Here is a 25,030-nt window from a genome sequence, read left to right as displayed (position 1 = left end):
GATCATTAAAAGACTCAAGCTCGGAGTGACATTGTCATATTTGTATTTTAAATTAAACATGCTGGTAGACATGCAGAAGATGAATCTGAAAAGATTAAAATGTGACTGTTTAGTGAACCCAGCTAGAAGACTGTGGAAGCAATCCAAGAAAGCAACCATGAAGAGAAGTAAGATAATAGAGACAGGAAAAGGGCAAATTTGAAAGAAGTTTTTATGTATCAGATGAGGTAAATGTATCAATGGGAAAGCTAGGTCATGCTGCAGTCAGAAACACACACCAAAATCTCAATGACTTAATACAGCAAAGGTTTCTACCCTGTTTACACTAAGTGTCTACCATAAATTGATGTGGAGGAGGGATTCTGCTCCACGGAATTACTCAGGGACCCAATGGATGGAGAGTCTATAATCTTGTAGCAACACCATCTCAGAGAGAGTGTTTCTTGGGTCGTTACAGAAAAGGAAAGAACATTCAGACATTGTCTTTGGCCTGAAGTAATACCTGTCATTTTTTGAGGTTGTTACAGCCCCCTGACTAGAATTAGTCACATGGCCCTGACTAATTGCAGTGGGTCTGGGAAATGTGATTTTCCATGTTTCCAGGAATATGAGGAAAATCAAATATTGGTAGTATCATTCACGGTAAGTGAGGGAAAAGAACGAATCAAGGATGGCTCCCACGAGTGACTAGGTGAATGATAGTGCCATGAACTGGGAGTGTGAGTGTACCAGAAGAGGGCCAAAATGTTTGGGAGATGAGATGATAAACATTTTGAGTTTTATGTGAGGAATTTTCATCTGAGGATGACAGGCAGATTGTTGGAAATTTGAAGTCTAAATCTCAAAGGAGAATTATATCCTGGAAATAAGATTGGAATCATCATCAATAGTTAAAACCAAGAGTGGAAATATTATCCAAGAACTGTAGGATGCTCCCTAAGGAACATCATAGTTTTTGATTTGAGAGAAAACCCCAAGAAGAGGAAGGGAAACTGTGTCAGAGACAGGCGAGAAGAGAACCCAGAAATGTCATTTCAAAAACGTGACAGAAGGTGAGGTTCTGAGAGAAAGTAATCGGCAACAACAAATACACCTAAGAGATCAGGTAAGATAGAGGGTAAAAAGGGCCTGGTTGGTTTAGAAGTTAAGAAGCCATTGATTCCACATGTAAGTGAGATCAAGTGATACTTGTCTTTCTGTGTCATTATTTCATTTAACATAATGTCCTCCAGGTTCATCTGTGTGGTCACAAATGGCAGGATTTCCTTCTTTTATAAGGCTGAACAATATTTGTGTGTGTGTATATACATATGTGTGTGTAGGTAGATAGATATAGATAGATAGATAGACATGCAGTGAACATGGGAGTGCAGATATCTCTTTGAGATACTGACTTCGTTTGCTTTGGATAATACCTGAAAGTGAAATTGCTGGATCATAAGGTATTTTCTTTTTTTAATTTTTTGAAGAAACTCCATAATATTTTCCATAAAATCTGTACCAATTTACATTCGCACAAACAGTGCACAAGAGTTCTTTTTTTTTTCCACATCCTCACCAAAACTTATCTTTTATCTTTTTGATAACAGCCATTCTAACAGGTATGAGGCAATATGTCCTTGTGGTTTTGATTTGCGAATCCCTGATGATTAATGATGTTGAACACCTTTTCATGTACCTATTAGCCATTTCCATGTCTTCTTTGAGAAAATGTGTATTTAGGTCTGTTGCCCATTTTTTAATTGGGTTGTTTGGCTTTTTGCTATTGAGTTGTATGAATTCCTTGTATATCTTGGATATTAACCCCTTATCCAGATACATGGTTTGCAAATATTTTCTCCCATCCCGTAGGTTGCCTTTTCATTCTTTTGTTTTCTTTGCTGTGCATTTGAAATATTTCCTAGTCTTGCCAGTTTAGAATCATACCAGGAATATATTTTCCTTCTTTGTTGAATTGCCAAAAGACAAAAAAGAAGCTATTGCAGAAAGAAGTTCGTGAAAGGAGGAGGAAGACACCAGCTAGGCTGACATGATTTGAGCAGTGAGAGGGCAGTAGGACATGAAAGAGGCAAAGAAAGTGAAATTTTATTTCCAATCTTCTTCCTCAAACCCCATGAATCATTCATTTATTCAACTAATATTTAGTAAAGTCTTATTAGAGTATGAACAAGACACGTGAGCTTTCCACACACTTGAGATGCTCAAGTGGATGAGTGTTACATTCCCTCCTCCCTGTTTCTGTAACATTTTGTACATTCGTTTATTTTAGCGCTTTTAACATCATATCATATTTATTTCTCCTAGCTCTCTTAAAACGATGAACTCATTTGGGATAAAGGCAGGGTAAAAATTTTATTGATCTCTTTACACCAAAAGCTCATCACAATGCCTGGGTGTAGTAGGCACGCAATAAAAACTTTTCTTTTTAATTAAATTATTCATTCCTCACAGCTCTGTGAGATAGTTATGATTAGCCTCATTTCACAGAGAAAGTAGCTGAGATTCAGCATGGCTACACCTCGGCAAAGGTCAGAGGCGGTAAGTGGCGGAGCTGAGACCAGAATCCAGGTTTTGGATTCCATGTCTGTTTCTCTCCATCACACCAGAACTGCTTTGACATCTTTTCCTTCTGGGGTGATGGATTCAAAATGACTTATGCATAACTTTTCAAATACTTCATTCTATTCAAGATTACAGATTAGCAGTACAATCTGAGATATGAATAGGGTAATAGGTCAAAACCAGTCCAGAGACTCCCACAATTTTAACTAAGCTGAGCCAGTGCATACTATACTATATTAAGATTAAGCATATGAAATTCCTGTTCTGGGTCCAAAAAAGGTCAAATATCATCACTTTCATAAGGTTCAACCTAGTAGGGTATAATTCTTTCTACAGTGTGAAACAAAAAGTATGAACAAGTCGTATAAATTAACAAGTATGAAATTAGGCAGTGTGGTGAGGAAGAAAGATTTTAGAAATGCTGCCCTAACAAGGTTTGTGACCGTGTTCCTTAAATCATCTAAACCTCAGTGTCCTAATGATTATAATGGAGCTCATAATTTCTTCTTAAACGGCTCTTGTAAGGATTGAGTGTAGTGGTCATGTACGTAAAATGTCTAGCTCTAGACCTGACCCATAAAAGGCACTAAATCAATGGCAGCAATAATATGATCACAAGAGGACATGGATTCTTTTGATATAGGGTGTTTATTTAATCAGTAGTATTTATTTCCAGGTTTTATTCTGAAGAAGAATTTCTAACTTGCCCTACAGATTCTTAATATAATAACGTCTCTGAAATTTCTTGTGATAATGTGTATTGCTTGCCTTAGAATTAAAAGGTCTGCTGCATGGAACATCTAACCAGGTATCAACAAACAGTTGCCTGCTAATACTTTTTTTAGTAAAAGGTCATCTTCAACAGGGAAGAGATAGCCAAGCAGTGGGGTTTTATGGATTAATATTTATATGGAATTTCTCAAAGAATTCTCAGGAGCCTTGCCTGCTCTAAGCTCTAGAAAAGTAACCTAGCCAAAATCTTCCTTTTGAATGAAAATTAATAACCAGAGTGGCTGCTTCAAAGCAATCTAGATCAGTGGGCACCATGATTTTCCGTTTCATGGTCCTTTGGTCAGCAGCATATGGATTAAACCAAAATACAGCTGAAAAATCTGAAAATGTAGCATTAAAAGACTATGATAAAGGATTTTTCTAGTACAATTTTATTTTAAAGTCCGTGTTTTAGTAACATGAACTTCTGGAAATTGAGCACTCACCTAATGGAGATTCTTTGGGGAGAAAATGTAACCCAATCTACTCTTTTTTAAAATTTGTGTTGGGATATAGTTGATTCACAATGTTGTGTTAGTTTCAGGTGTACAGCAAAGTGATTCTGTTATACATATACATAAAGCCACTCTTTTTTAGATTCTTTTCCCATATAGGCCATTACAGAGTATGGAGTAGAGTTCCCTGTGCTATACAGTAGGTCCTTATTATATGTCAACCCCAATCTTCTAATTTATCCCTCCCCCCCTTACCCCCTGGTAACCATAAGTTTATTTTCTACATCTGTCACTTTATTTCTGTTTTGTAGATAAGTTCATTTGTACCTTTTTTTAGATTCCACATATAAGCAATATCATATGATATTTGTCTTTCTCTGTCTGACTTACTTCACTCAGTATGACAATTTTTAGGTCCATCCATGTTTCTGCAAATGGCATTATTTTGTTCTTTTTATGGCTGAGTAATATTCCATGGTATATATGTACCACATCTTCTTTATCCATTCCTCTGCTGATGGACATTTAGGTTGCTTCCATGTCCTGGCTATTGTAAATAGCGCTGCTATAAACATTGGGGTGCATGTGTCTTTTTGAATTATGGTTTCCTCAGGGTATATGCCCAGTAGTGGGATTGCTGGGTCATATGGTAGTTCTATTTGTACTTTTTAAGGAACCTCCATACTGTTCTCCATAGTGGCTGTACCAGTTTAGAAAAGGGAACAGTCCTACCCTGTTGGTGGGAATGTAAACTGGTATAATCCAATCTACTCTTAAAGCCCCAGCTATGTTGTTTTATGAGAATCTAACTGTACATCTTTTTGCTCAAGTTCTAATATGGCCTTTAGATATTGTATAGAGAGTGGGAGCGAGACACTAGACTTCGTAATCTCTGTACTTGTTTTCCTGTAGCTACAGCTAAAATAGATAAAAATTTCAGTCTACAAACCAAAGTGTGTCCATTTAATTTTAAAGTGTGTGGCTCAATCTAGTAATTTCCACATACTCTCTCAAATTCAGCACTTCCTCAGACACTTCCAGTGTAGCTGCAGTGACACCAGGACTGTTTCTTTCTTTCTGCTCTTCCCCCCAACATTGACGGTGAGGTCAGAGGGCACCAGAGCAAATGCCAGGGGAGCAGAGGGGATGTGCCTTGGTCTATTTGTACTGTCTCTCTTTTGTGCCACTCCTCCCCCTGGGGATGAGTCTAAGCTCTGGAGATGCTTATGGATATATCACCTCAGGGGGTCAGAGGGGGGTTGTTCTACTTTCATGCTCAATCTGTTGGTTCCTGGGCCAGCCTCTGACTTCAGAGATAACTGGTCCTGTCTGGCTCACAGCACAGGTGAAATCAGGTCTCACTCCAATGGCAACTGGACATTCTGTGGGTGCTGACCCAGGTCCCACCGAGCTCTTATAGCGCTAGCAATGTGCCATGACTTAACTGAATCTTAGAGCCCTGGTGGGAACAGTCCATGCTGTATCCTTCCAATGAAGTAACCCTGAGATGTCTTACTGGACCACAGGTTCTCTGCCAGTGCACATCTGCCACCAGCAACCCTCTGAAATCCTCCCTCACTATTAAGAACCCACAAGAAACAACAGATGGAGTTGTCTCTAGCATTCTGCAGCTTTAACAGAGCATACTGTTCTCCTAAATAGTGGAATGAAAAACCTTCTTCCTACAATGCTTGATTGCCTTCGGCATAAGGTGCAGGCTCCACTCCTATCCAGAACTTTAAAGAGGCTGTCTAGCATCATACCCCAACCCTAGAACCCAGCTTGAAGGGGCAGAGGCAGACAGGGCTTCCCCAATTCACATCTGACTCTCCTTTCCTCTCTTCTTCTCTTTCCCCTTCTTCTTTTCCTTGAAGTGTCTTTAGTGTGTGTAGTTGGGGGAGTTCAGGGTGAAAAGAATTCTTCAGAAAGTTCGCATATGTAGACATCCTTCTGACTTTCAGGCTAGTTTATTTTAAACCAAAGAGCCAAGAATTTGCCATGCTTGCTAGTCAGGTTCCCCAAGGGTCTCTTTTCCCTCTACCCAATCCCCAGTAGTGTGTAACCACGATCGTACTGTCTTGGCTAGGGGTGGGCATGAAGTCCTTGGATTAAAAGTAAAGAAATTCTATTTACTATTTGAGGACAGAACAATTCTATATCTTTCTTTCCCAAAAGATCTATCTGCTTAGAATGAGATCTGGGTAACACTGAGAACCACTTGTCACATCGCCAATACAAATAATCTTAATATGACCCATTCTACCAACCACAGTACCATCTAGCTAAGGACCAGAGTTTCTCAACATCAGCATTATTGGCAGGTTCGGCTGGATAATTCATGTGGAGCACTGGACTGGTTATTTTAGGACATTTAGCATCATCCCTGGCCTCTATTCACTAGATCTAGTAGCATCCATCCCCCAAGTTGTGATAACCAAAAATGCCTTCAGATGTTGCCAAATGGCCCCTGGTCAGGGGGAATCACCCTCAGCTGAGGACAATGTTATAGACTCATCCTGATGCTTGTGTAATGCTTCTAAGTATTGTGATGATGATTGCTTCCAACAGCAGTCCCCAACCTTTTCAGCACCCGGGACCAGTTTCGTGGAAGACAATTTTTCCACGGATGGGGGTGGGGGGATGGAGGGGGATGGCTCAGGCGGTGATGCCAGCCATGGGGAGGGGCAGATGAAGCTGCGCTCGCTTGCCCGCTGCTCCCCTCCTGCTGTGCGGCCTGGTTCCTACCAGGCCACGGACTGGTGGCAGTCCTCGGCCCCAGGGTTGGGAACCCCTGTTCTAAGAAGCACTCTGTAGCTGTTAACTTTGCAAAAGCAACCTTTTTTTTTAATCTTCCCTGTGAGTCAGGTACTGCAGATTATTGGCCCCATTTCCACAGATAGAAACTTGGAAGCATTCGCTTTCCCAATCAGATCATGGAAATCTGTACTTTTATTTCCCCCTTCTGAAAAGTGAAAATGATACTCACTGTTTCTCTTCCCTGGCCTGAGATCAGGCAATAACATTACAATGCCCTTTCCTAACTGCTGCTCCCAAACTTCTACACCAGGCAGCTTCAAAGATAAATTTATAGGGCTTCCCTGGTGGTGCAGTGGTTGAGAGTCCGCCTGCCAATGCAGGGGAGGATCCCGCGTGCCGCGGAGCGGCTGGGCCCATGAGCCATGGCCGCTGGGCCTGCGCGTCCGGAGCCTGTGCTCCGCGGCACAGCAGTGAGAGGCCCGCATACCGCAAAAAAAAAAAAAAAAAAAAAGATAAATTTATATTTGCCTGTCTTCCTATTTCATGGGCATCAGAAATAAAGTCCTCAACATAAATAAAGTGGCAGCAAGCCACATGTTTCATCAGTGTCACTGCCAAGTTACACGGAGTGAAAAATCAATTCCAGCAAAACCAATAATAATTGGATAGGTTTTTTTTTCCCTCATGCCCAGACACAATGCAATTTTTTAAAACACAGATATTATTGTGCCCCAAAAGCCTACCACAGTAACCTCTGTGACACCAATCTAGCACTTGGGAATGAGTGCAGATAAGCTGTAGATACAAACAACTGAACTGTCAGCTCTTCAACATTCTATTCGCATGATTTCAAAAGCCAAGAAATTATACAAGAACATATAATAGTTTGTGAGCCGCAAAAGCACATGGCCTCCTAGTTGCTAAGGCTATCCAACCTGATCCTAAAGGGAATCCAAAAGAACATGTAATATTTGAAGATGGCTGAGAATTGCCAGAGAAAAGCTATCTTGTTGGAAAATAAAATCCGCCTTTTTTAGATACTATAGCTTGGTACTGTATTATTATCATAGGTTGTGTGCAACACATTTGTGAAAACCCAGGGCAGGGACTACATACTTTGCATCCACAAATGGGGAAGGCATCAGGTTTAGAAACTGAATAGAGTGGGTCTCAATTAATGGCATCTGAATGTGATTGATAAGGTATATGAGACTAAAATACATAGATCATAGCTAAAAGAAATCAGGAACGAGGCAACTTAGTTAATAAAATAAAAATTGAAAATAAACTCTGACCTGAAAGAAGGCTAATTTTTAATTTAATGCATTTCATTGCTACCAGCTGCATAATAATAATAAGGATGGGAAGAATAGGTCCATTTGCTGCACACAGATATTCGTTAATTCATATGCATAGCTAAACTGGCATAGACTGTCCTTTTGAAGATGTTAGTGAAAAGATTACAACTTAAGCATTAAATATACCAAAACAGGTCATTTGTTTTAATCATTTTAGTAACAATTAGAGTTGCATGTATTTAAATATAGACAGATATTTCTAGCAAAAATAGGAATTTGTGACTAGGTATATTAATCAGAATTGTACTAGTGTTATTTAACATAAATGAATTTTAAAATAGAACCTTGTGAGAATCAGTGATCCAAAGCTAAAATAGGAAAAATGTAAAACTCCTGCAACTGAAAGGAATAAAATTTTCAGACAGTATCCTTGTCTCTCCCTATGAATCTGGAAGGTCTTGAGTGCCCTCTACAGGTCATTCAAATAATCTTCACAGATTTGAAGTTCATACAGTATTTAGGCGTTTTCTAGAACATAAAAATAATTTACTGGGATTTTATTTTTAAAAGCATTACAAGTTCACCACATAAAATTTTTAAAATAAAGAAAAACCCATGATCCTAACCACTATTAACTATTTTCATACATATCCTTTGTGATATATACACATACACATACATTTTTCTTATGTTTGTTTTCTCTTAACCTCATACTGTAAATATTTTACCATAACTGGTTTGGTTGGGTTGGGTTTTTTAAGTTTTTAACAAGTTCTCCAAAAATGTATTTTATTGACAAATCACCATTTCTTATCATCAGAATTTATCAGTGAAAAGTGACCCTCTAAAAAAAAGAAAAGAAGAATTAAAACAAAGCAAAATTCGGTAACCACTCAGGGGTGGATTCACAAGCAAGCAGGATGCACATAACTCTTCAAAATAAAAATACCATGAATATATTCTGAATAATTTTCCATATTTATGATGCAATGTGGTCATAAAAATTAAATTAGGTAAGTGGGGTTATCATCTAAGCTGTTAATCTAGAGTTTCAGACCAACAATAACATTTCCAGAACAGAAAGGTTCACGTAACATTGCATTTGAATTAGCTGGATAATCACCTTCGTTTGTACTTTACTTGTTCCTGGTCTTATTTTTCCTTGAAGGTCACTCACACTTTAGAAGATAAAGGCACAAGTGGCATATTAGGTGCTTGTCATAATGAGAGGTGACTCCCTTCTCTAGACTACGCCTGATTTTTTTTTTATTCTTCTTAATAAAACAAGGATGCACACCTTCAAGGATGTCTAATAGATCAAGCATTCTTAAACAATATCCAATCTTAAATAGGACTGTTAAACAATCTTAAACCACACCTATATTAACACACTGGTTTAGATTCTCTGCTTATGCAGTTAATTCATTTTTCATATGTTCAAGTCAATATGGTCATTCTAATGCTTGGAGAAAACAGGTATAATGGATTTTCCCCCCAACCAAACAACTGTTTCAAAGTGGAGAGGGGTTTTGATGTTCCTTTTTATCAGAGCAGAAATTATGGGTAGAGATGACATCCAATCCCAGTAACTCCAACACCTCATTTGAGCTGAGTTGAACAGGCAAGGCCTTCTCTGTTCCATACAGTAATATTAAGCAAAAGACTATCTCAATTGTGGAACAGAGATTTCTCAAAGAACTTTGTAAGAAGTACATGGTTTTTGTTGTTGACATTCTGTAAAATTTATCTTTTGAGAAAGTTGTGCCAGATTTGGCATAACTTAGGAACAAGCATTAACAGTCACAATTTATTTCCATCTTTCACCCCAATTATTTTTTTTAAGTAGGGAGGGTCCAAAAAATTGGGATGTTCATTAAATGTATAGATAACGTAAAAGGGTTTCAAGACTATAAAAGGAAGTTTGACCATAGATTTCCCAGAAAAATCTACTTTGCAATTAATACAAATTAGAAAGAGAGGGATAAGGATTTTTTCTGAGACACAAAATATTCTCTCCTTTGACTATTAAGACCAAAAAAATGTAGATAGCTGGTAGCTGTTTGTTTTGAGAAACCTTTATTGATAAAAAACATATAACAAACACTTAATAGTAAGATTTTAGGATTTCCAGGTGTGATTATCTTTTACTTCACCACTGATTTGGGGCATACAGCAACCCTGATTCTAATTTTTAACCAATAATTTGCCTAAAACATATGCACCCACACAAATTAATTCCATATAGCTCAATTAGCACATATTAAAGGAAGCTGGGCATTGTGAAGGGAAGGTGATTATCGTAAGCCTACATATCATCAGTATACCTAATTATTATTGGTATTGACAGAATGGAATACACCATTCCACGTTCCAGAAGGTAAGAAAGATAAATTCAAAGACACTTAGGCTGATGAGACTTGATTCAGTCTGGGAACTATTCTAGTCCTGGATTCCCAAAGAAGAGGGCTCAGTAATCTATGGAAACAGCTCGATTTCTCCAAACACAAGTCAAAATAGACCTCACTTCCTTATTTGATAGGATTGTAAAATCACTGAATCAGGAAAAGGTGATAAATACAGAGATACAGACTCAAAGCTAAAACTATCAGGCAAATATTAAATGAATAAATGATGGGGGGCTTCCCTAGTAGCACAGTGGTTAAGAAACCACCTGCCAATGCAGGGGACACGGGTTCGAGCCCTGGTCTGGGAAGATGCCATGTGCCGCAGAGCAACTAAGCCCGTGCACCACAACAGAGAACAGCCCCCGCTCACCACAACTAGAGAAAGCCCGCGCGCAGCAACGAAGACACAACACAGCCAAAAATATAATTAATTAATTAATTTAAAAATAATGAATAAATGATGGTGCCACCCAGCAATGCACTGATTAGAGACTTTTATTATCAACCTGGAGGAGTATTGCCAAGAGATTGTAACAGGGCTCTATCTTTGTCTCTGCCATCCCACATTTGTCTCAGTCAAGGGAATAATGATAAAAGGCATGTTTATCAAACCTGAAGAGAACATGAAACCAAGAGGGTGAGCAAATAAAGATCAAAAAAAACCTCAACAGCAAGTCAAATTGAATTAGATAAAATTTAATGGGGACTATAATAGATCCTATGTTTGAGTCCAAGGAAGAAAAAGTAATGTGACTGTCAAAAAGCTAATTTGAACTTGTGCTGCTTTGATAGAAGACCAGTGACTAGAATAAGAAAAGTCTTGCCCTTCACTAGCTAGCTACGCCAAGAATATCATGCGTTGGACAGGCACGGTGGAAAGCATGTAAGAACCTCATCAGCATGGGGCCAGAAACATGGTAGAGGAGGCCAGACAGGGTCAGACAGGCTCAGCCTCGGAGAGGCCACCTGAACAACCCAAGGGGGTAACTACTGCGTGCAGTACAACCTGGAAGACAATTTCATCGTGAGAAATTGGCTACCATCGTGAGGTGGTAGCCAATTTAGAAATCAGGACAAGCCACAATCAGGGTCAGAAGATCTGACGATGACAGCAGAATTCCCATCAGTCATAAATTTAAGAGGAGCTGGATACATTCCAAATAAAGAATGCATGGAAAGCGATCTTAAGCAGGGCACTAGAGCCCAGTCGGTATCTGGGCTCCAGCAAAGCCATTTTGTCAACAAGCATGATAGGCAAAATGTCTACATACTACGAGTTTATCAAGGGTCTTAAATTATTGGCCCCAAAACGCATAAGGAAAACTACAATATTAAACCTAATATGACATTATGTTAACAAGTCAGCTGCAATCCAGTGCTTTTACAGTGACATGTAAATTAGGTTTAACATGGGATGTGAATGCATTTTAATGTATTTAATATAATGTGGGAAGGTGTCTCCAAAATCAAAAGTACCTGGGACCTAAAAGTCTTTAAATGGGGATGATCTAGCGTAGACAAGGATTCATGGACTATGTGGTATTAAGCAGTCAGATATGAAAGAGCAGGACTCTTGGAAAGTCACTCTGGAAATTTACATATTGGCCAAACATAGGAGGTGCCATGGCCTCCTATGTTTGGCCAGATTAAACCAGGGCAGGATTAATCTTGGGGGTGAGTCTACACAATAGGAACATTTTCCAGATAACTCAAGAGAAGGGAGAAGAGCCGAGGTAGACATGGCCACCTCTCAGCCTGGGGCTTCCATGCTTCAAAGGGCATATCAGCAAACCGGAAACTACTGAGAGGAGAAAAGCTTCATAGGTTGAGTACATCCTGCGAAAGACCAAAGCCTGAAGAAGGAAACACTGAAAGGGATCGTGAGAGGTGTCCTCAAAAATGGGAAGTACTATCATGTAGAAGAGGTACTGGGTTTATTTTCTGTGAGCACAAGGGGTAGACAAGGATCAGATGGTGAATGTTCTCCAAGAAGGTGAATTTTTTCTTATTATAAGGACATATTTTCTAATGATTACCCAGAAACGTAATTAACTATTGAATTGACTAAGAAAATAGCACGAGGGCCTTCCCTGGATGACCACTCAAACGGTGGGTCGTCAGGTAGGAGTCAATTATTAAGTGGTTTGTTGCACAGATTTGTACCTACATTTTCTTTCTTTTTTTTTTTTTTTTGGTTTAGTTTTTTTGTAATTGGAGTGTAGTTGCTTTACAATGTTGTGTTAGTTTCTGCTGTCGTACCTACAGTTTCTTAATACTTGTGAGAATGCTTTAAAAATCTGGCTTCCATGGTTGGTTTACTGCTTCTTAGGCTACCAAGGAGATACAGAGATGGGTGAGAAAGGAATCCCAAGTAGCCTTTAGAATAAATGTTATAGCAGATTTGGAGCCACAGGAAGGATTAGACCCAACTGGCTTTCTTATCTGCTTCTGAGATGCACCATTACAAATATCTAATAACCTTGAAACAGGAAGGATCTACACAGCTCCTGGAGCAGAGATATTGATAAATTCCTAATATTTCTGCCCCCACGTGGAAAGAGCAGGAGGAAGTGGAGAGTGGAAGACTACTAAGTTTATTTCAGTAGGTCAGCCAAAATGTTGATCATGAGTGTGATTTCAGTTAGGTGCTAGTAATGACTGATGTAAACAGGAAGGAAAGATACTGGCTCTTACAGCTGGACTGGCCACTCTCCACTCAGCATTTCCTGTTTACCAACAGCTAAAAGAGAGAGGGAAATCTTCTCTCCTCCAACTTTTGAACACAAGTCCTAGATTTCTCTAGGACTGGACCAACTTGGGTCACATGCCTATTTCCAAGCAATTGATTTGGGCAGGGGACCTGCTATGACCTAATTGTTTTAGACCTGGGTGATTGCCTAACCCTTAGCCAGTCACCATAGCAAAGGGGATGGTGGTTTTTTTTGGTTTTTTTTTGCGGTACGTGGGCCTCTCAGTGTTGTGGCCTCTCCCGTTGCACAGCACAGGCCCCGGACGCGCAGGCTCAGCGGCCATGGCTCACAGGCCCAGCCGCTCTGCGGCATGTGGGATCCTCCCGGACCGGGGCACAAGCCCATGTCCCCTGCATCGGCAGGCGGACTCTCAACCACTGCGCCACCAGGGAAGCCCAAGGGATGGTGTTTTAACAATTGGCTTAAGCCAATCAAGCCCCACACTGTGAAACTTGAGATGAGGTCATGGCCATTCCACAAAGGGAAATACATTTACTCATGTCCACCCGTGGATTAGAAGCTTAAATCTCTCCCTTCTCTAGAACACATTTCAGTACAATTTTAGACCATCCTCCCAGCTCTATTGAGCACAACAGGGAGTAATTTTTATTTCCAGGTTAGAAAAATGCATCGAAAATAGAGTGTTTCAAATAGCAAAGAGAAACACTAACATCCAGATGCTTGTATATTTGTACTAGCTCCACACATCTTTAACCAATGACATCAACTTAATTTTATCTGTACTTTCTGCTGCACTAAGAAGTCCCCAGGGGCTGAGAGGAAATTTTGAGAGCTTCTGTGTAGTTATTGTTGCTACAAAACAATATCCTTGGTATCCAAGGGTTCGGGCTTTGAGACACTGTATGAAGTCACTGATTCATAAAGGAAACCTTTGGTAAATAGGTCGGTTGGGTGTGAGAAAACTGATGTTTGCTCTCTCTGGCAAGATGTCCTTGTGTAATCTTTGAATAATAGTTTATTTCTAGGCTCTCCCCTTTGGGTCCAGCTGCCATTATTGCTCCCATGAGAACTCACACTTCCACCTGAAATGGAGTGCGCATTCTTTTTTCCCCCAAATCGTCTGCAATTATCTCAGTACCTTGAACACTAAGCCTAAAGGGTTTTAGTTGAACAAAGTGCCAGTGAGCTTGGGAATACAGACCCAGACCACTGACTGTATAAATCGTTGAATCCTATTAAGATTCACATTGATTGATAGCCATACTCCAGCTCTGTTTTTGTGCATGGCATTGAAGTGTTCTGCTTCCCTGCAAAAGCAGAAGACAGTGAGAGGTTTGGGCTCACCCACTGTCTTCTCCCCTCTCAATCCCAAATGGCGAACCATCTCTGGTCCTTCAACCCTAGATATTGCTTACATAGTTATCCCCTAGAATCCTACAATTTGAAGATCAGACTGAGGTTGTAATTTATCACCTAGTTACTCAGTAAGCCTAAAATTAATAAGCAGCTTTTTCCATTTCCTTGGTGCCCAGACCCACCTGTAAGGCCCTTGTGAGCAGAAGCATTTTAAGCAAGGAATAAATCTGGCTCAAGAATGCTACCAAGGAAGTTATATATCAGGCTACCTATCTGAGACAATAAACATAGACCCCCTAAGCAGCAAACAACATTCACAAAGTCATTTATCCATAAATATGTATTGGATACATGACTGTGGACAGAATCTGTTCTAGGCATCAGGAAATTTTTTAAAGAATAAAAGAAGGGGGCTTCCCTGGTGGCCCAGTGGTTGAGAGTCCGCCTGCCGATGCAGGGGACATGGGTTCGTGCCCCGGTCCAGGAAGATCCCACATGCCGCGGAGCGGCTGGGCCCGTGAGCCATGGCTGCTGAGCCTGCGCGTCCGGAGCCTGTGCTCCGCAACGGGAGAGGCCACAACAGTGAGAGGCCCGCGTACTGCAAAAAATAAATAAATAAATAAATAAAAGAAGGTCTTTGCTTTCAAAAAGTGTATAATATAATGAGAGATGAAGGAGACAAAAGGCAGAGACAAACACAAAGCTATGTAAACAGATGAAATATTTGCATGATAAGATACACTATGTGACAGGAGCTCATTTCATTGGAAAGCAGAAACCACTCAACTTTTTTCAAATAGGGAATTTAATAGAGAGAATTGGTTACAAAGGTTGGATGAGCTGGAAAAGCAAAAGAGAGAAGGAAAAAAGGAAGTTAAAGGAGGAAAAGCCAGAAACAAGTGCCCATGAGCCTGAATTTGTTGGATCCTATTAGAAATGCTGTTCTGGTTGTTTGCAGAGTTTCCAGAAGAGGGGCCGTGAGAGTCTGGAATCACCCCACTGCCCTGGCAGCAATCACCAGCAACACTGCCACACTGCCAGAGACAGAATCAAGAGGCTCGCCTCCCCCTTCTACCTTCTGATCTTCAGCCTATTCTTCCTAGGGGCAGCATCTAACAGGAAGCCAGAGAGACAGGGAGCCCAGCCCCAGGGGTACAGAGCAGAGTATAGAAAGCAGGAGAGGCACAGAAACAGCAAATGAATGACCAGCACAAGCCAACAGAGGTTTTCCTGGAAAGCTCTGGTAATTCCAAATCTGGAGCAAATAATTCTTCCCCAGAAGAGAAAGAGAATGTATCAATCCAGATTCTGCTGCATATAACAGAAGTCCATTTGGCTAGCTTAAGCAGAAAGACTTTCAATAGAAGGAAGTGGTGCTTACAAAATCAAAAGACGGATGTAGTAGGCTCTAGGCTGGGCAACTAGAAATGACTCCCAGTATCACAGTGCAGACCAGCCCTCCAAGGGGACTGATGGCTTCACCACAGTCGGGAAGCTGGTAGTCAGGTAGCTCCTGCCATGTGTTGACTCCAGGACCACAGAAAGCTAAAACCAGGATTCCTGGTTCCAGAGCCATCTATACTGTATGAGCTGCACCAACAAAAGGAGTACCTCAAATATCACCTTTGACATCACTTAACTTCATTTAATAAGGCTACCCAAATCTTATCCACTACCTTGTTGCAAAGCTTTCCTGAAGATTAAAACACATGCTAAAGAAAGCCAATCTAGGGCTTCCCCGGTGGCGCAGTAGTTGAGGGTCCGCCTGCTGATGCAGGGGACACGGGTTCGTGCCCCAGTCCGGGAAGATCCCACATGCCGTGGAGTGGCTGGGCCCGTGAGCCATGGCCGCTGAGCCTGCGCGTCCGGAGCCTGTGCTCTGCAACGGGAGAGGCCACGACAGTGAGAGGCCCGCGTACCACAAGAAAAAAAAAAAAAATCCATACAGAAGGATTTAGAAAGGAATTTTGTGGTGAAATATGTAACATTTTACATGAAATATGCAAGCTCCAAGAGGGCAGGAGCCACGTCAGTTTTATTCACCACTGCAGCCACGGTAACTTTCCACCCCCTGGCACATAGTCAGCACTCAATAAATACCTACTCATTGAATGAGTAAGACACACACATAGGTTAGTGCCTGGTTGTCAAGTTAAGGTTAGTAGCACAAAGCCAGGAGTCTTATTTTTTAGAGCTGTCTTAGATTTTCCAATCTGTTTATTTTAACTTCAGAATCACTTTGTCTAGTTCCCAAAACGAAAAGCTCATTGGTATTACTAGGCAATCACATTAAGTTGTAAACGAACTTAATGATGTTGAGTCTTCCTATTCAAAACATGGTATGTCTTTTTATTTGTTCAAGGCTTCTTTTGTGCTTTTCAAAAGTGTTTCAAATGTTGCTTCATATAAGTCTTGCCTGTTTCTAAGTTTATTACTAGATATTTCTTGTCTCTATTTTAAAAAGGGTCTTTTCTTCCATTATAAATTTTTGTTTTTATATATGAAAGTATATATACTTTCATATATAAAATCTTTCATATATAAAATACTTTCATATATAAAATACTTTCATATATAAAATGTAGTATATATTACTACACATTTCTGTGTAGTAATTTTGTACCCCATAATCATACTAATTCTATTGTTCGTAAAAGTCTCTCAGTTAATTCTTTGGGGTTTACTGGATATACGGTGGTATAATTAACAAATCTTAATAGTTTAACCAGCAGTTTTCCAACTTTATAGTTCAATTTTCTTTCTTTTACCTAATGGCTAGTATTTCCAGAACAATGTTAAAAATAATAGCAATGGTAGTGGACACTCTTATTTTGTTCTTAACTTTCAAGGGAATATTCTAGTGTTTCCACAATAAGCGTGATTCTGGCTTTGAGCGTGAGATAGATATGTCTTACCATGTTATGGAAATATCCATCTATGCATATTTATTGAGTGATGTTTGTTTTGTTAAAAAACAAACAGACTGGCTATTAAATTTTGTCAAATGCCTTTTTAGCACCTGTGTATATAATCATATGCTTTTTTCTCCTTAGATCTGTTAATATAATGAAGTATATTACTAGATTTTCTAATATTGAATCATTTGCACTCCTAGAATAAACCCCACTAGTTATGCATTGTTATTTAATGTACTGCTGGATCTTGTTTTGCTAATATGTTCTCCTTAGTTTATGAAAACAATTTGGAAGTTTTCATTTTTCCCCTATACTTTGGAACTGTTTAAGTAGAAATAGAATTATCAGTCTTAAATGTTTGAGTCTGGTGTTTATTTGTTTGTAGGGGGTAACAAACTATTTTGATCTTCTGTCTCTCCTGATTTGGGCTTTAGCAAATGCTTTTCTTACAAGAAAATTATCCATTTTATTCAAATTTTCAAATGTGTTTGCATAGATTTGAGCAAAGTAGTCTTATAATTCTTTACAACCCCCGTTTCCAATGAGCTTTCCCTGATAATGTCTTAGTTATCCATCCTGATTCATTTGTTTCATTGGAGTCTTCTGTAGGAATAATTTCCTCAAACAGGTCCCTGGGTGATATATTCTTCTCTGGAATTCTTCTCTGGAAAGAAGTGGTATTTTTGTGGGGAATGGGACTCTTGAGTCTCTGAGTTGCTGTCCTTTTGCCTTTACTCTAGATGTTCTGAATTGTTATTCTATAATCCTTTCCTTTCAGAAATCTGAGAGTTTTTCCTGTGAAAATACCTTGTACTTTGTGTCTGGAAGATTGTAAAATTATTCTTTTACCCTTGGAGTTCAGGAGTGATATCACGGTTACATAATATAATGAGCCCTTCAATATGCAAAACAGTTTATTAAATTCAGGGAAATTTGTATTTTCTTTTTGTGTATTATGGCTCCTCTTCTTCTGTCAAGAATGCCCACTATTCATATGTTAGCTGTCCTAGATGAGTCTTTCAAAGCGCTTATGCTTTCCAAATTTCTATAATTTTGTTCAAACTGTCTTCCAGTCCACTAACCTGGCCTCATCAGTGGCCATCTTCTTTTCAATTTATCTAACACTCTTTCTAAATTGAAAACTATGGGTTTTAGTACAAGGAAGTAAGGAAATTTTTGTGCTCTCATCAGATATCCTTATATGTTCCCAAATTGTGAATAAAGATGGGAAATGAAAAGTTCAAACTATCATCTGCTTCCTCCACCAGTTCTTCTCACGAGGAGCCATCTATTCTGGATCTTATGCTTGTTTTCCTTCTGTAGGATGACTGGGTTTTCTTATAAATATCGTTGTGTTTCTCTTGCATATCCCTTGGGATTTGGACCCAGCTGCCCGAGCACCGTAAATGGAAACAGTGTTCTAGCTAGACGAAAACCATGGTGGGCTCCAGGCAAGCTGTCATGCCCCTACTGATGCGCCAGGAGGCAGTCTCTCTCTCTCTCTTCCTCTCTCTCCCCACTTTTTAAACTCTCCTACATCTTATTAAAGGACTGTGAAAACAGCAGTTCCTCCACAGAGTCACACAAGGGGCAGCAGCCTTCATTTACTAGTCCCCCCGAATCCGTGCACCCAGCTTTCTTCCTTAATCTCACTGTTCTAACCCCATCCAAGTACCCCATGCCAGTAGTCCCCCAGTTCTCTCCTGTCCCTGAGGGGAAAAACATCCCATGACATCATTGGCTACTAGATCCAGACAGAGCTGAGACCTCACATTCCCCAGATCTCACTTCATGCTGGGCTTAGAAGTTCATAGTTGAATCGGAAGTGGAAGGAAGGGCATCAGGGTTGAGTTTAAGCTGTCGTGTTGCCACTAGCCATTTGCCCTCAGAGAGAAGGTTCTTATTCTAGAACACTTAAATGGGCTCCAGGGGAAGCCATGATTCTCTGAAATTACCGTCAAATTGTATTTATTTATCTATCTATACATATTATATGTATGTTTTTCTGTAGAGTTCTTTCAGAAGTTTTTTTAAGAATATCTTTTAAAGCAGTTTTATGTTCACAGCAAAATTGAGGGGAAGGTACAGAGATTTCCCATATACTCCCTGCCGCCACACATGAATAGCCTCCCCTGTTATCAACATCCTCCACCAAAGTGGTGCATTTGTTACAATTGATGAAATGATGTGGACACATCATTATCACCCAGAGTCCATAATTTACTTTCAGGTTCACTCTTAGTGTTGTCCATTCTGTGGGTTTAGACAAATGCATAATGACATTTGTCTCCCACTATAGTAACATACGGAGTATTTTCATTGCTCTCTAAGGATCTATGTTCCGTACATTCATCCCTCCGCACCCCCAACCCCTGGCAACCACTGATCTTACCGTCTCCATAGTTTTGCCTTTTCCAGAATGTCACATAGTTGAATCATGCAGTATGTGGCCTTCTCACATTGACTTCTTTCACCTAATAATATGCATTTAAGTTTCTTCCATGTTTTTTCGTGGCTTGATAGCTCATTTCCTTTTAACACTGAGAAATATACCAGTACCTATGTGTACGACAGTATCAAAGGACATCTTGGTTGCTCCCAAGTTTTGGCAATTATGAATAAAGCTACTGTAAACATCTGTGTACAGGTTTTTGTGTAGACACAAGTTTTCAATTACTTTGGCTAAAAACCAAGGAGCAAGATTGCTAGGTCATATGATTAGAGTGTGTTTAGTTTTGTAAGAAACTACCAGAATCTCTTCCAAAGTGGCTGTTCCATTTTGCATTTCCACCAGCAATGAATGAGAGTTCTTGCTGCTCCACATCCTCTCCAGCATTTGGTGATGTCAGTGTTCCAGATTTTGACGATTCTAATAGGTGTACAGTAGCATCACATTATTGGTTTTTTGTTTTGTTTTGTTTTGTTTTGTGTTTTTGCGGTATGCGGGCCTCTCACTGTTGTGGCCTCTCCCGTTGCGGAGCACAGGCTCCGGACGCGCAGGCTCAGCAGCCATGGCTCACGGGCGCAGCCGCTCCGCGGCATGTGGGATCCTCCCGGACCGGGGCACGAACCCGTGTCCCCTGCATCGGCAGGCGGACTCTCAACCACTGCGCCACCAGGGAAGCCCACATTATTGTTTTAATTTGCGTTTCACTAACAGCATGTCATGTGGAGCATCTTTTCATATGCTTATTTGCGATCTGTATATCTCCTTTGGTGAGATGTCTGTTAAGAGGTCTTTGGCCCATTTTTAATCAGGTTTTTTGTTTTCTTACTGTCAAGGTTTAAGATCTCCTTGTATATTTTGGATAACAGTCCTTTATCAGATGTGTCTTTTGTATATATTTTCACCCAATCTGTGGCTTGTCTTCTCATTCTCTTGAGTTCAGAAGGTTTTATCAGATTCTCAAAGAGATGTTAAGAATCAGTCTTACAGAGCCATACCTAAATTTGGTGGAAATCCCCAACACGCCAATTAGTTCCATGTAGATTGCTCTAAGTCCAGTGGGTATCGAGGGTCTCACAGCCTCTCGGACACCAAAGATTATATCTAAAAGTAAATATCTTCCACTTCTATGCTCTACTTGGGTCATTGTAAAATAGGTTACTGAATATGAAAGATTACCCTTTGAAGAAAGGGCAAGTTCTTGAACTAGAAGAAGATGGTTTTAAGAGAAATAAAATAAAACAAATTGAAACATTATAGTAAATAATAACCTGTATAGAGTGGCAAAAGTAACAAATACAAGACAGTTGTGAGTGCAATGAGTTCAGGGATAAGAATTCAAAAAAGAGCTTTTTGAAGAGAAGCTAGAAGTGTTTTAAACAGTAAAGTAAAGATAATTTTATTTCCCCTCAAAATAAAAATGAAGAAGACCTTAAATATTCTTTCAGCGATATGTTGATGGTGATTCTTTGGCACTTGGCATTCAACTTCTAAATCTTAAATATATTACTCTTTATCTCTTGAGAAAATGTTTCTGGCTTAATCAAAAGTTAGTAGGCAAAATATCTACTACAGTATATGGTTACTTTTGAAACATAAGCCTTAGTAATTCTAATGGAAAAGGATTTGATGCTTTTTTATTTGAGGTCAATAAAAATAACCTTAGAAAGATCTTTTTTTGTCTCTAGCAGATAGATACAAATATAAAGCCTTCTATATGTTTTAAATGATTTTTAGATTTTTTAATATATTAATACATTTTTTTAATGCAAGCTACTCTGATGTATGACCACAACCCAAGCAGACCCATGGCAATTGGGAGCAGAACTGGAAGGGGGAATAGATTTCAAGATAGATCCTTCTACCACAATCTACAATCCTCTACACATTTGCCTTAAATTACTTAAACCTCACTAACATAAGTATTAAGATATAACAATATGATCAAAAATTCACATATTTACTAAAATTTTCACCTATATATTAGCTATAATCAAAGGCTATAAAGAGAAGCTTACCTAATTTTCTTTGAAAAATGTATACTCTTCTTTGAATGTCTTGATCATTTAATGGGTTTGTACTAATTTGATCTTTTATTATACTCCATCCCTTTATCCTTTCTGTTCCCCTTTTAACAAATATGTGCTCAGTTATTATACTTGTTGTTGTTAAATAACACACAGTCAAAATCTATGCCCAGGCACCTAGAATTCAGGCATCCCTCAATCTAACCGAAGAGTGCCCCTTAGTGGACACAATGAGAATAAATATGCAGCGGTGATATCAGATATCACTGAATGATCACAGAGGTTATGTTCAGTAAAGCCAAGTATATCCATCTTCTCAAGGCAGCCACAACCAGCCTGTCAGAAACAGCACTCAACATGAAACCTCTTATGTTATCCCAATTTAAAGCAAAATCATCTTATCATCAATTGCTGGGAAATTTCTCTCCAAATCCCCAACTGTCTTCAAAATGAATTTCTAGGCCAACTGAATTCTGTTTAACTCTGCTGTTTCCTGGTTTCAGATGGCTACACCACGGATGACATTGAGTTTTACTGGAATGGAGGAGAAGGAGCAGTAACAGGAGTGAATAAAATTGAGCTTCCTCAGTTTTCAATTGTTGACTATAAGATGGTGTCCAAGAAGGTGGAGTTCACAACAGGTGAGGATGTTTCCCCCAAAATGAACTAGCGATGATGAGAAAGGAGATGGCTCCCACCAAATGACCATCTGATTTTCTTTTCTTTTCTTTTCTTTTTTTCACTCAGGGGCATATCCACGACTGTCACTAAGTTTTCGTCTAAAGAGAAACATTGGTTACTTTATTTTGCAAACCTACATGCCTTCCACACTGATTACAATTCTGTCCTGGGTGTCGTTTTGGATCAACTATGATGCCTCTGCAGCCAGAGTCGCACTAGGTAATGCATTCCCAGCACTACAGAGAGCTGGTGGGATTTAACGTCAAATAACAACCAATGATAAGAAATTACAGGCCAGGGTGTCTCTCACAGAGAGCCAGAGAATGAGATTACCGTAAGAGTGCTGGATAATAAAACATCTATGCGTAAGCACTTACAGGGGTGAATGTTTTACAACGTAATATCTTTTTATCATTTTACCAAAATAAAACACAAATCTTGGAGTACATTCAACACTATATAAGTGCTTCTTAGAGAATATTTTAAAATTCTCATTACACTAATATTTTACTAACTTTGTGATTTCTTCTTTGGTTCCTTCTCTTTACAGTGGAGAACATTATTGCATTATTCTCAAATGGATTTGGAGAAAGCTAAACCTTGTGACCATTAACAAGCCATGTCAATATTATCTTTCAAATATTAACTATAGTTAAATTGTATTGCTCTGTCTCCCTTAAATAGAGCTCCTTCTACTTGAATAAGGCACAGACAATTCATCAGCTATATTAATGATCTGTGATCAGGACAGTATAAAAAATGGTTTCCTTCCCAGCAAAACAGAATTCAGAACTAATCTTGCCACGGTTGAGTAATTGCTGTAAGCTAAAGGGCTATATTTGAGATTTTAAAGGATTCCTTGGAAAGTTAGAATATGTAAGGTCTGTCTGATGTGTCTGGGTATGTGTGGGTCTACCTCGTATTTGACCCTAGAGCCATTTCAGTTATCACTTTCTGGGGCTTATTTACAGACACACACACACACACACACACACACACATATGCAAAAGAACATCATTTATTACTAAACTAACATATACAGCTCTTCTCTTCTGAGACTACGGAACTGGATTAGATGATCAGCATACCCTTTCACCCCTAGACTAATTGTCAACTCTACAGCTCATCTCTATTGGTTGAGTATATAAGGCTCACAAAGTCAAGTGCGGGCAGCCCCTTATCAACCTTTGAACATTACAAGACTAAGGAAAGTAGACAAATAATTTATCATATCATACACATGTATCTGCACATATTATTTGAATATGTGTATATGCTATGGTTAAAGAAAAAACATCGGACAGTGTCTACAGTAGGGAATATGAACTATCAAGGTCGTGAATTGTGGTTCTCTTTACACATCTATCCTCAAAGCTAATAATATTTTGATTAGAGGTGTCAGCCTATGCAGATGCTGAATAAACCTGTTCTTTGAAATGTAAAACCCAAGGTATTTAAAACCTTATCTAAGTGAAAAAGACATTTATTTACTAGCCCTTCTTGCTTAAAAAATTTAAGCCAAGGAGTAGAAGCAGAAGTGGCATTAGTAGATTTTAATGAATTATTGCTTCTGTACAGAACATTAGGTAGAATTATATTAGGGGAAATTTAAAATTTTATTCAAAGAAATAAATAGCACCACTCATGATAGCATTTAATATCAGTCCAGACATTTAAATGTATCACTGATCTAAACTATTTTAACCTTTTGTATGGTAGTTCAGACTTCCTACTTTATCTGTTCTCCTCAAGTTTAGTAGTCAAATCAGGGAATCGAAATAGAATAATCTGGCTGGCAAATAAATGAGTGCTAAACTATTTTCTTCCCTTTTCATTTTCTAACTTCCATTCCCTTTGCCAGTTCTCCTTTGTCTTTAATATCCATTTCACATTTCCTATCTTTATTTTTAAGGACCTCTGTCAAGTTTCACGTTTTACTTTTTCATCTCTCTGCTTTTATTTTAAATACCTTTGCTTCATACCTCCTTGCTTTTTGCCCCCAGCTGGGTGATCTACAGCAAAATAACTAATCTCAGAGTTTCTGTTTACTCAGCTATAAACTGGGAATTATATACCTGCCTTATCACACTCAGCAGGCTGTTATGACAGCCATATAGTTCATAGCTGTAAGTGTTTAAAACTTCAAAGACACTATACAAATGTGTAATATTAGTATTACAGCAGAGTTTAGTATTAGATATAAGTATCACTTCCTATTTTTCCCAATTATCATTTAATCACCATAATCAACACAAAATATTATACAGACACACAAACATTGTATTGTTAAGAATGCCATATTTAACAAAGTAGACAAAGCAGAATCTTCCTTTTAAAAAGACTACACTCTTTAATTTCTTTAACAAGTTGAATTTTTAGGAAGTCTTTTCCTGACTCCGGGGCACTAATTCATTCTAGTCTCTGGAATCAAGGAACTAGAGGTAATATTTGAAAAAGAAAAAAAAAAAGCAATAAGATTATGTTATATTTTAAAATACATATATCAAATACTTGATGCAAGTCATGAACTTTCTTATTTGTTTCTTCTTTTCATGTTGACTCACTATGAATGATGCATTATAATTTTAAAAGACCATACTGACCCTGTGACCTGTGTGTATTACAGTTGCATGCAATGAAATAGGT

At 38.9% G+C, this 25,030-nt stretch overlaps 1 protein-coding gene across 3 annotated transcripts in view; it reads left to right on the top strand.

The window, feature by feature from the left end:
- Positions 1–25,030, top strand: part of GABRB1 (gamma-aminobutyric acid type A receptor subunit beta1) — a 399,324-nt gene that overhangs the window by 360,804 nt on the left and 13,490 nt on the right. For all 3 annotated transcript variants that reach the window (XM_060148237.1, XM_060148236.1, XM_060148235.1), the window contains exons 6-7: positions 22,207–22,344; positions 22,451–22,603. In XM_060148237.1, coding sequence (XP_060004220.1) covers positions 22,207–22,344; positions 22,451–22,603 — 291 coding nt within the window. The remainder of the gene's footprint in view (positions 1–22,206; positions 22,345–22,450; positions 22,604–25,030) is intronic.

This window comes from Lagenorhynchus albirostris, chromosome 4 (assembly GCF_949774975.1).
Source record: "Lagenorhynchus albirostris chromosome 4, mLagAlb1.1, whole genome shotgun sequence".
Classification (NCBI taxonomy): Eukaryota; Metazoa; Chordata; class Mammalia; order Artiodactyla; family Delphinidae; genus Lagenorhynchus; species Lagenorhynchus albirostris.
This window is presented reverse-complemented; position numbering and strand designations above follow the sequence as displayed.